At 40.5% G+C, this 9549-nt stretch overlaps 1 protein-coding gene across 3 annotated transcripts; it reads left to right on the top strand.

The window, feature by feature from the left end:
- Window positions 1-5764: 5764 nt before the first annotated feature.
- Window positions 5765-9211, top strand: LOC106580193 (DNA-directed RNA polymerase III subunit RPC7-like). Of its 3 annotated transcripts, none has more exons than XM_082969932.1 (8): window positions 5765-5908; window positions 6176-6305; window positions 6666-6734; window positions 7169-7225; window positions 7509-7510; window positions 7796-7864; window positions 8099-8206; window positions 8629-9211. In XM_082969932.1, exons 1-8 carry the CDS (start codon window positions 5789-5791, stop codon window positions 8713-8715), a joined length of 642 nt encoding a protein of 213 aa, XP_082826058.1. In that variant the 5' UTR covers window positions 5765-5788; the 3' UTR covers window positions 8716-9211. The 3 variants fall into 3 exon arrangements, with proteins under 3 accessions (XP_082826058.1, XP_082826054.1, XP_082826061.1); XM_082969928.1 differs by lacking the exon at window positions 7509-7510 and adding an exon at window positions 7403-7407; XM_082969935.1 differs by lacking the exons at window positions 6666-6734; window positions 7509-7510 and adding an exon at window positions 7403-7407.
- Window positions 9212-9549: the final 338 nt, after the last annotated feature.

The raw sequence follows: 9549 nt of genomic DNA, 5'->3' as shown, positions 1-9549 counted from the left end.
AGACAGGTAAAGAAACATGAGAGAGGGAGAGCTGCTGTATATAGACATCATGTGCAGGAACGATATGACTGTTGTTCACTCAAACAGTAGCCTATACAATGTCTTTGGTGTCTTGATAGGCCCACAAGTTTCCACACAGCCTGTTATATCAACAAAGGATAGGCTATATTTAAACCTGATTGAGCTGTAAGTATGGACTCAATATTGTCAGTTTTGTGCTTATGACACTATTCCTGTCCTGTAACCTCAAGGGGAAATAAAGAATTTATACAAGGCTCAATGGCTTGGTTAGCATAGATTTCGCTACATCCGCAATAACATCTGCAAAATATATGTATGTGACCAATAAAATGTGATTTGATTTATATTTATATAGACTAATTCTGTAGTACTCAATGTCTTTTCGCACTTCTGTAGTAAGGGGTTTTGCACCTCTGCAGTATGCACATCTATTATTTCCACTTGTGATCACAGCTAAAACTAATCTGCACCAGGGCCCCATCTTGTTGCGATATGAGTTCCTGGTTCTTTAATAAGGTCATAAGAGTTCAGTCATTGCACATTCGCAGAGGAAGGAAGTGGCCCACCTATCCTTGGTGGTAGCTAATAATTAGTCACCTGCTATATAGATTAGATATTATTTCAATGCAAAGTCAGATGTATACAACAGGTAGGCCTACTGTACCTAACGGCGAATGTGAGAATGTTGTGAACATATAGCCTAATACACACAATTGATGAAGTAGCCTAACTGTTATGCCTCAACTGATTTCTTTCTCACAGGTCTGGTCCCACTTGGTGTTATAAATAGTATGTTAAACTGAAACACACATTAAAGGTTTATCTGAAAACGATAAGGGTAGGCCTTCTTAAAAGCTCAAGATAAATAAGAAGCTTGCATTATTAAAGGTGGAGGAGGAAATACGTGTACTCCCCGAGTGCATAAAATACTTATACAGCGACTGTTACTATTATGGAACACAGTTGCTATGGCAACTGATTTGCTGGATTCCTACAGAAACGTTCCCACGGTGACACACTCACGGAGGCAGGCACGCACACATCCTTGCAGGCAAGTTCACAGACACACGCTGCATGCACGCAGGCACAGACAGACAGACAGACAGACAGACAGACAGACAGACAGACGTGATGGTGCTCCTATCCACTGATCCTCCAAATGGGAGGGGAAACATCACCAAGTGCTTTGAGATTGTAGTTGGCTTAGGGTGACTTGGTCAAAAGCTTATTTGTCCTCCTCAAATAGATAGAAACAAGAACAACGATTAATAATAAACACCACTAGGCAGACCAAGATAAACCACTTTTACAATGTCAGTAAAATGAAGTATTTTGAGCTAATGCATGCCAACCCAGCTCCCACACCAGAAAACCAATGTGGCTACTTTATGTTGTATCACACTCACTCCCCTTGGAGGTTCCTACTTGGCGGCTCAAACCATAATGCTCATTGGATTATAACATTTTAGCCATGACATTTAGCCATGACATTCATCTCATCGAAATGAAAGTATAGTATAGCACACACACACGCACACACAGATATTGATCTCTCAGGTGGCAAACAAAAGTATGTGACCATCATTTTTGGGGAGATACGGTATCTCTTTTTCGAGGTTCTGGAATGTATTCAACTCCAATACAGCAGGGGGCAGTGTAGGGCAGGCTAGTCGACCCCAAGTCGCCAGAGTTCCGTAAGATGTAAACAACATAGTGTTTGTAAACAATAACGTCGCCCGCGGAATTGTAAACCTGCTAGCTTGATCATGTTTTAATATTTTATTTTATATTTGAAGATTAATAGCTAGCTATGGCTCAGAAGGTGGGAGGTCATGAATAAGTTGATATGGTTAGTTAGTAAGCACGTTGTCTGGGTGAACGATATGTTGTCATGATAAATCTGACAGCTCTAGCTAACGTCGTTATCTAGCTAATGTAACGTTAGGCGCAAGTCGTTTTCTAGCAAGTTCTTACTAGCTACAGCTGTCATGTAGCTACTGTGCAACCAAGTTAATATCACGGAAGTCACTAGAAGGTAAGATGGAACAAGTCTTTGCAAGCTGCACACAACTAGATAGGTAACTTGCTGGTAGCTGTTAAAGGGGCAATCTGCGATTCAAACAACAACAAAGCGGAGACCCCGCCATCCAGAGATGTTTAATAGTCACATGTACAGGGTTGCAGGTGTGATTGCAGGGTACAGTGAAAATCTTAGGCTCTGAGCTCCAACATGCAGGACTAAGTGAAATAAAACAATGAACATTGTAATAAAAAACAACAATATTAGTAGAAATATATAGCTGACTAGTGGTGAAATAGCAGGTAGCTAACTGGTAGTGGCTATTTATCAGCCTGAGGGTAGAAACTATTGGCCAGTCATCCAGTTCTTGCCATGATGCTCCTGTACTGCTCGCGTCTGAGTGATTGAAGCGGGGAGAACATGGCGTGGCTGGGATCTTCTTGGCCTTTCTGCAACACCTGGCGTTGATTTGGTACGCAGCTGGAGGATGGTAGCCTGGTTACCAGAAAGCCATATTCCTGCCCAAAATCTGTCCACTTAAGCATATCCTTAATTATTAAGCAGGTGAGGAGTTTTTGAATGGGGGGAAATGAGATATTAAATTTAGTCAAGATAAATATGAATTGATATTTTGATACGTGAGGCATGTTTAATCTAATATAAGTTTTGTAATGCTTAGGTTGTTGGGAGTGTACTGATAAAAGTGTGATGCACTTCCCTGTTGAAATTCGAGACGGGCTATGCATATTCATGAAGCTAGCATAGCATCTCACGCTCCATTGAATATAGGTGGTTGAGGTCAACACCCTTCATTAAATATATTAAAAAAATTATTCAAATAACAAGATGTATCCACCAATCCGAAGAGAGGAATAGGCTAGAGTTGACAGCCCACAGTTACACTCTGTGGACAACTAATCCTATTACATTGTTTACAAACAATGGTGTAAAAAGGCGTGTAATTTAGATTGTGATGGGGTATGACAGTTGAACTTAGCTCAGGAGGCATGTATAAATTACATTCTTCAAGAATCAGTGGGTATACACTACCGTTCAAAAGTTTGAGGTCACTTAGAAATGTCCTTGTTTTTTAAAGAAAAGCACATTTTTTGTCCATTAGAATAACATAAAATTGATCAGAAATATAGTGTAGGATTTGTTAATGTTGTAAATGACCATTGTAGCTGGAAACGGCTGATTTTTAATGGAATATCTACATAGGCGTACAGAGGCCCATTATCAGCAACCATCACTCCTTCCGGCATCCCGGAATAGCCTTCACTTCTCAGAACAAGAATAGACTGACAGGTTTCAGAATAAAGTACTTTGTTTCTGGGCATTTTGAACCTGTAGTCAAACACACAAATGCTGATACTCCAGATACTCAACTAGTCTAAAGAAGGCCAGTTGTATTACTTCTTTAATCAGCACTACAGTTTTTAAGTGTGCTAACATAATTGTAAAAGGGTTTTCTAATGATCAATTAGCCTTTTAAAATGATAAACTGGGATTAGCTAACACAACGTGCCATTGGAACACATGAGTGATAGTTGCTGATAATGGGCCTCTGTACGCCTATGTAAGTATTCCATTTCTTTCAAAAACAAGGCAATTTCTAAGTGACCCCAAACTTTTGAACGGTAGTGTATATCACTAATTTAACAGTCCGAAATGGATGTAGCAGTCACAGATTGTCCCTTTAAACGCCCCTCACACCTCTCTGATTCAGAGGGGTTGGGTTAAATGTGGAAGACACATTTCAGTTGAATGCATTCAGTTGTACAACTAACTAGGTATCCTCTTTCCCTAACGCGTGAGTCATTGCTCCCCTTCACAAAGATGTTGTCCTTTTGTTGTGTTGTAACTATACCCGTTCTTGTTTAGCCCTGGCTATGTGACCTTTGTTATTCACTGTTCGTTAGCTAGAGCTAATAGGGTTAGGGTTATTGTTACAGTGAACAGCAATCATATAGGTGGATATGCAGTGGATTTAAAAAGTCTACACACCCCTGTTAAAATGGAAGGTTTTTGTGATGTAAAATAATGAGACAAAGATAAATCATGTCAGAACTTTTTCCACCTTTAATGTGACCTATAATGTGAACAATTCAATTGAAAAACAAACTGAAATCTTTGAGGGGGAAAAAAAAACACAATAACCTGGTTGCATAAGTGTGCACACCCTTAAACTAATACTTTGTTGAAGCACCTTTTGATTTTATTACAGCACTCAGTCTTTTTGGGTAGGAGTCTATTAGCATGGCACATCTTGATGTGGCAATATTTGCCCACTCTTCTTTGCAAAAGTGCTCCAAATCTGTCAGATTGCGAGGACATCTCCTGTGCACAGCCCTCTTCAGATCACCCCAGAGATGTTCAATTGGATTCAGGTCTGGGCTCTGGCTGGGCCATTCCAAAACGTTAATCTTCTTCTGGTGAAGCCATGCTTTCGTGGATTTAGATGTGTGCTTTGGGTTGTTGTCGTGCTGAAAGGTGAACTTCCTCTTCATCTTCAGCTTTCTAACGGACGCCTGAAGGTTTTGTGCCAAAATTGCCTGGTATTTGGAACTGTTCATAATTCCCTCCACCCTGACTAAGGCCCCGGTTCCAGCTGAAGAAAAACAGCCCCAAAGCATGATGCTGCCACCACCATGCTTCACTGTGGGTATGGTGTTCTTTGGGTGATGTGCAGTGTTGTTTTTGTGCCAAACATACCTTTTGGAATTATGGCCAAAAAGTTCAACCTTGGTTTCATCAGACCATAACACATTTTCCCACGTGCTTTTGGGGGACTTGATGTTTGTTTTTGCAAACTTCAGCCGGGCTTGGATGTTTTTCATTGTAAGAAAAGGCTTCTGTCTTGCCACCCTACCCCATAGCCCATTCATATGAAGAATACGGGAGATTGTTGTCACATGTAGCACACAGCCAGTACTTGCCAAAAATTCCTGCAGTTCCTTTAATGTTGCTGTAGGCCTCTTGGAAGCCTCCCTGACCAGTTTTCTTCTCGTCTTTTCATACATTTTGGAGGGACGTCCAGTTCTTGGTAATGTCTCTGTGGTGCCATATTTTCTCCACTTGATGATGACTGTCTTCACTGTGTTCCATGGTATATGTAATGCTTTGGAAATTCTTTTGTACCCTTCTCCTGACTGATATCTTTCAAAAATGAGATCCCTCTGATGCTTTGGAAGCTCTCTGCGGACCATGTCTTTTGCTCTGAGATGCAACTAAGAAAATGTCAGGAAAATCCTACTAGAACATCTGTACTTTATTTGTGATTAATCAGAGTCACTTTAAATGATGGCAGGTGTGTAATGACTTCTATTTAACATGAGTTTGAATGTGATTGGTTAATTCTGAACACAACCACATCCCCAGTTATAAGAGCACACTTATGCAACCAGGTTATTGTAAGGTTTTTTTTTCTTCATTTTTCCCCCTCGAAGATTTCAGTTTGTTTTTCAATTGAATTGTTCACATTATAGGTCACATTAACAGTAGAAAAAGTTCTGACATGATTTATCTTTGTCTCATTCTTTTACATCACAAAAACCTGGCATTTTAACAGGGGTGTGTAGACTTTTTATATCCACTGTATATGGGCCAGGAGTAAAAGTAAGCTTATATAGCTTTACACAAATAGTTTGGGAAAATAGAAGTGCTATTACTCATTGCCCATTGCATTCTTCCTCCTTTGACAGATTTACCTGTGCACCCCCCCCCCCCCCACTGTGTGCTCGCTCCATGGCTGGCTTGGGCCGAGGTCGCGGCAAGGGGTACATGAGCTTCAGTATCGAGGCAGTCGGGATTGGGAAAGGGGAGAACCTGCCCCCTTCAATTCTCCAGCCTACACCTCTGTTCCCTGTGAGTATGGGGTGATGTGACTGACCCTGTAACTGTCTCTCTTCATTTTGGATGCACCTCATTGTTGTCAAAAATTGGCTTTATTTAGAGGCTATTCATAGTCTTTTCCCAGAGTTTTCTATTTGTCTAAGCAACATCCAGGGCTGACACATTTTTATGTTTAAATGTATTGAGGCCGTAAGATGTGTTTGGTTGGGAGCGATGAAGCCTTTTGTTGTTGTTTTAAGGACTAGACTAATATGTATGATGTTTTTTGTGCACATGTAGCCCATGGAACACAAGCCTGTCCCCTTGGTGATGGGAGAGGAAGCAGAGTACATGTTGGCACTGAAGCAGGAGTTCAGGGGAAACATGAAGACCCTACCATTTTATGTCCGTCCAGCCGTCTCCAAGAAAGGTACCTAAGCCTGGGAACACACCATTTCTGTGTGTTAGCGATGAAAATAGTAATTACGCTCATCCAAACGTAGCACAAATTAGACAGTCAATGTCTTGTCACTGTCAGCAGCTCCCGATGGTGTTATTTTATTAAAATGATACAAGGTTTTAGGTGATACAAGGTTTGGCTGACATTACCTAAATCAGGGGTGGAAATATTGTTCAATTATTCGATCAGGCATTCAATTATGCTTCGATAAGAACATTTGGGAGCAGCAAACGAGGCAGATGTGATAATACACAGAGGCTTTCTTTTCAAAGACATGTTTGTTCTTGTACCATGTTTAAGAAATGAATGAGCTTCTTGTCTGACTTCCAGATGTGGAGCGGTATTCTGATAAATATCAGAACAGTGAGCCGTCAGACAACACCATTGAGTGGAATCCAGGTGGGTCAGCTGCATCATACCTCCAGTTCAAAAAATGTAACTGAAAGGTGATAGAAACTACGGAACATGTATTGGAAGGAGTGCATTGTACGATCTGATTACCAGCATAACACTGTTAAACAGGGGTTAATAGAATCAAGGATCTAATCCTGAAGCAGTCTGAAATCACTCGCTACGCTGCCCCAGAGATGTCAGCCACAATGGAGTGTGAACGGTCCTGATTGAAACTGTCAGGTGACCCAAATTGTGTCAAATGGGAGAAATTGAGCTGTCGCTCACAATTAGTCTGCTGAATAGAGGCTGATTGGGAAAACCGGATGTGAACCAACACTCCATCATTTTGACAAGGTAATTGCTGTGTAAAAACAGTATTGTAGCACCTGTGTGTCTACTGATTGATTTGATTTTGTTTTATTTTTGTTTTTTAACATCAGACTGGAAAAGGCTACCCAAAGAGCTTCGAATTCGTGTCAAGAAGCCCCTAAAAGAGAGTAAGTGGATGGTACACTGTTGTTTTATACCTCACATTGACTGACTGGACATTTTTTGTGAGTAATACAGATTCACTATGAAAACCCACCCACAATTTGATCACAGAAGGCTATTGTAATACATTTTTCAAAACAAATCCATTCGTTTTGCAGTTCTGTTTAGTTTTCTTCCTGCAGGACTTGTTGACATGTACGTTGCTGGCGAATTACCAGTCTCTTTCATAGCATATTGCTTCCACATGATTTTTTCCTTCCTATTAGCTGGGCGGAATGCTGAAGAGAGAGGTGTCTTCAGAAGAACACTGTGTCTCCCTAGAGACATGAATGCATCAATTTGCCCTTCTGCTTTGAACAGAAGGATAAGATACTGCTGGTTACTGACAATGACAATACTGCCTGACTTATACATAAATGATCTGCCCTTTTCTGTTATGGGAAAAATATAGCTTTTGGTTGAATGGCCTTTTAAATGAAAGGAGAGGAGGGGGAATAGATAGGGGGAGTTGGTTTTCACTAATGATTGGCTTTTGTCCCTTTTCGTCTGTTACAGACACCTCTCTTAGTGTGGAGACACCTGTGGACCCCAAACCCAGCAAAAAGACCCAGGTGGACAAAGAGGAGATCATCCATAAACTAGAGGTGGGAATAGTAGGTACTCAGCCAGTACATCAGACATTAACTCCATAGTCTGCATTCTATTGACCTCTTTATCACATCTATAGGCATGTAACACAACTCAATCTCAGCACACTAGATGAAGGGAAATGTTTCTTGCTGTTAAACCTCAAACTTAATGTAAGCCTGGTGTGTTATTTTACTATCAATGTTCCTTTTCTTTTAGTTTATTTTGTATTCATTTGTGTCATATTTCAGACATTAGAGGAGGAAGTGACCTCAGATGAAGAGGAAGGGGAGAAGAAGAAGCAGGAGGAAGAGCAGCAAGATGGGGAGGAGGAGTATGATGAAGAAGAGTTTGAAGAGGTAAACATCTGTAGACGATGTTAAATTGCTAGCTAGTAAGCGGTGTGCGCTAGTAGCGTTCAATCGGTGACGTCACCCACTCTGAGACCTGAAGTAGTTGTTTCCATTGCTCCGCAGTGACAGGTAACGATGCTTCCTGGGTGTCAGTTGTCGATTTGTTCAGATGGTCCCAGGTTAGGGCAAGGAGAGGGACGGACGCAAAACTGTTATACATCCAAGCTCTTTCTTACTTTTTTTAATTTGGTCCCATGCCCCCCACAACCTCAGTGAGAGAATATCCTTACAGGAGACAATTTCCCTGATACATTTTCCAGTGACACCAATGCATGATTTAACAGAAAGTTAGCGTTGCATACACATTTCATAAGGTCGGAATGAGCTCATACGTAGCATTTTTTCCCACTCTGATTGTGTTCCCTCAGGAGACCGACTATATCATGTCGTACTTTGACAATGGAGAGGAGTTCGGAGGGGACAGTGATGACAACATGGATGAGGCCATTTACTGATACTTTGAAAAACAACAACGATTGTGCATGCCTAGGACCCAAGAGTCCTGGGAAAATATATGTGACACTCCAGAACTGAGAGACACTCCAAAGCTGAGAGAATGTGCTGTAAGGTCCATCTTGTATACATGGCCTGAAATGATCTTAACTCAACACATGAATCTTCAAAATAACCCAGGATTCAGTCAGTTCCTGACTTCAAAAATCATTTCAGCAGAAGAAGCAGGTTGCACAGTTCAAACCTGCAATAGTTTTAAATGGCTCTTAAGTGTGGTGGTGTTATGGAGAGAGAAGTATGTCATTCTTCATAAGCCGACATCTTTTCTCCGTTTCACCAATTATAGTATCATTTCTTAGAGGGTTTTTATCCAATTATAGAAATGTTAAAGAACTTTGAAGATATAAAATGAAGGTGTTTAACACACCAATTTTAATGTTATGTTGTTTTATGTAGTTTATATGTAGTTTTAAAAAGTTATGTTTTGTAAAACTTTTATATCCATGTAATATCCCAATGTTCTCTGTTAAGTTTGTTATGAAAGAGGATTTTACTTAACTTGACATTCTGAAAGAATAAATGGCAGCTAATTTGTAAACCAGGTAGTTTTATTTTCTATGCTACACAAACCGTTTTCCTACTAGAGGCTGTACTAGTTCACCAGATGCCGCATGATAATACTTATTTCACACCAATAGGTGGCGTAGTGCTGAAAGTTGAAGCAGCACACACAAAGTCATCAGCAATATGCCATGCTCAGTCAATACACATAACAACTGATATTTTCTGACCTTAATTTTCTATTTTCTGACCACTATTTGCTGACCAGTAATCAA

The sequence above is a fragment of the Salmo salar genome, chromosome 02 (assembly GCF_965601325.2).
Source record: "Salmo salar chromosome 02, fSalSal1, whole genome shotgun sequence".
In the NCBI taxonomy this organism is placed as follows: domain Eukaryota; kingdom Metazoa; phylum Chordata; class Actinopteri; order Salmoniformes; family Salmonidae; genus Salmo; species Salmo salar.
Note: the sequence above shows the minus strand (reverse complement) of the source record. Positions and strands in the feature narration are given on the sequence as shown.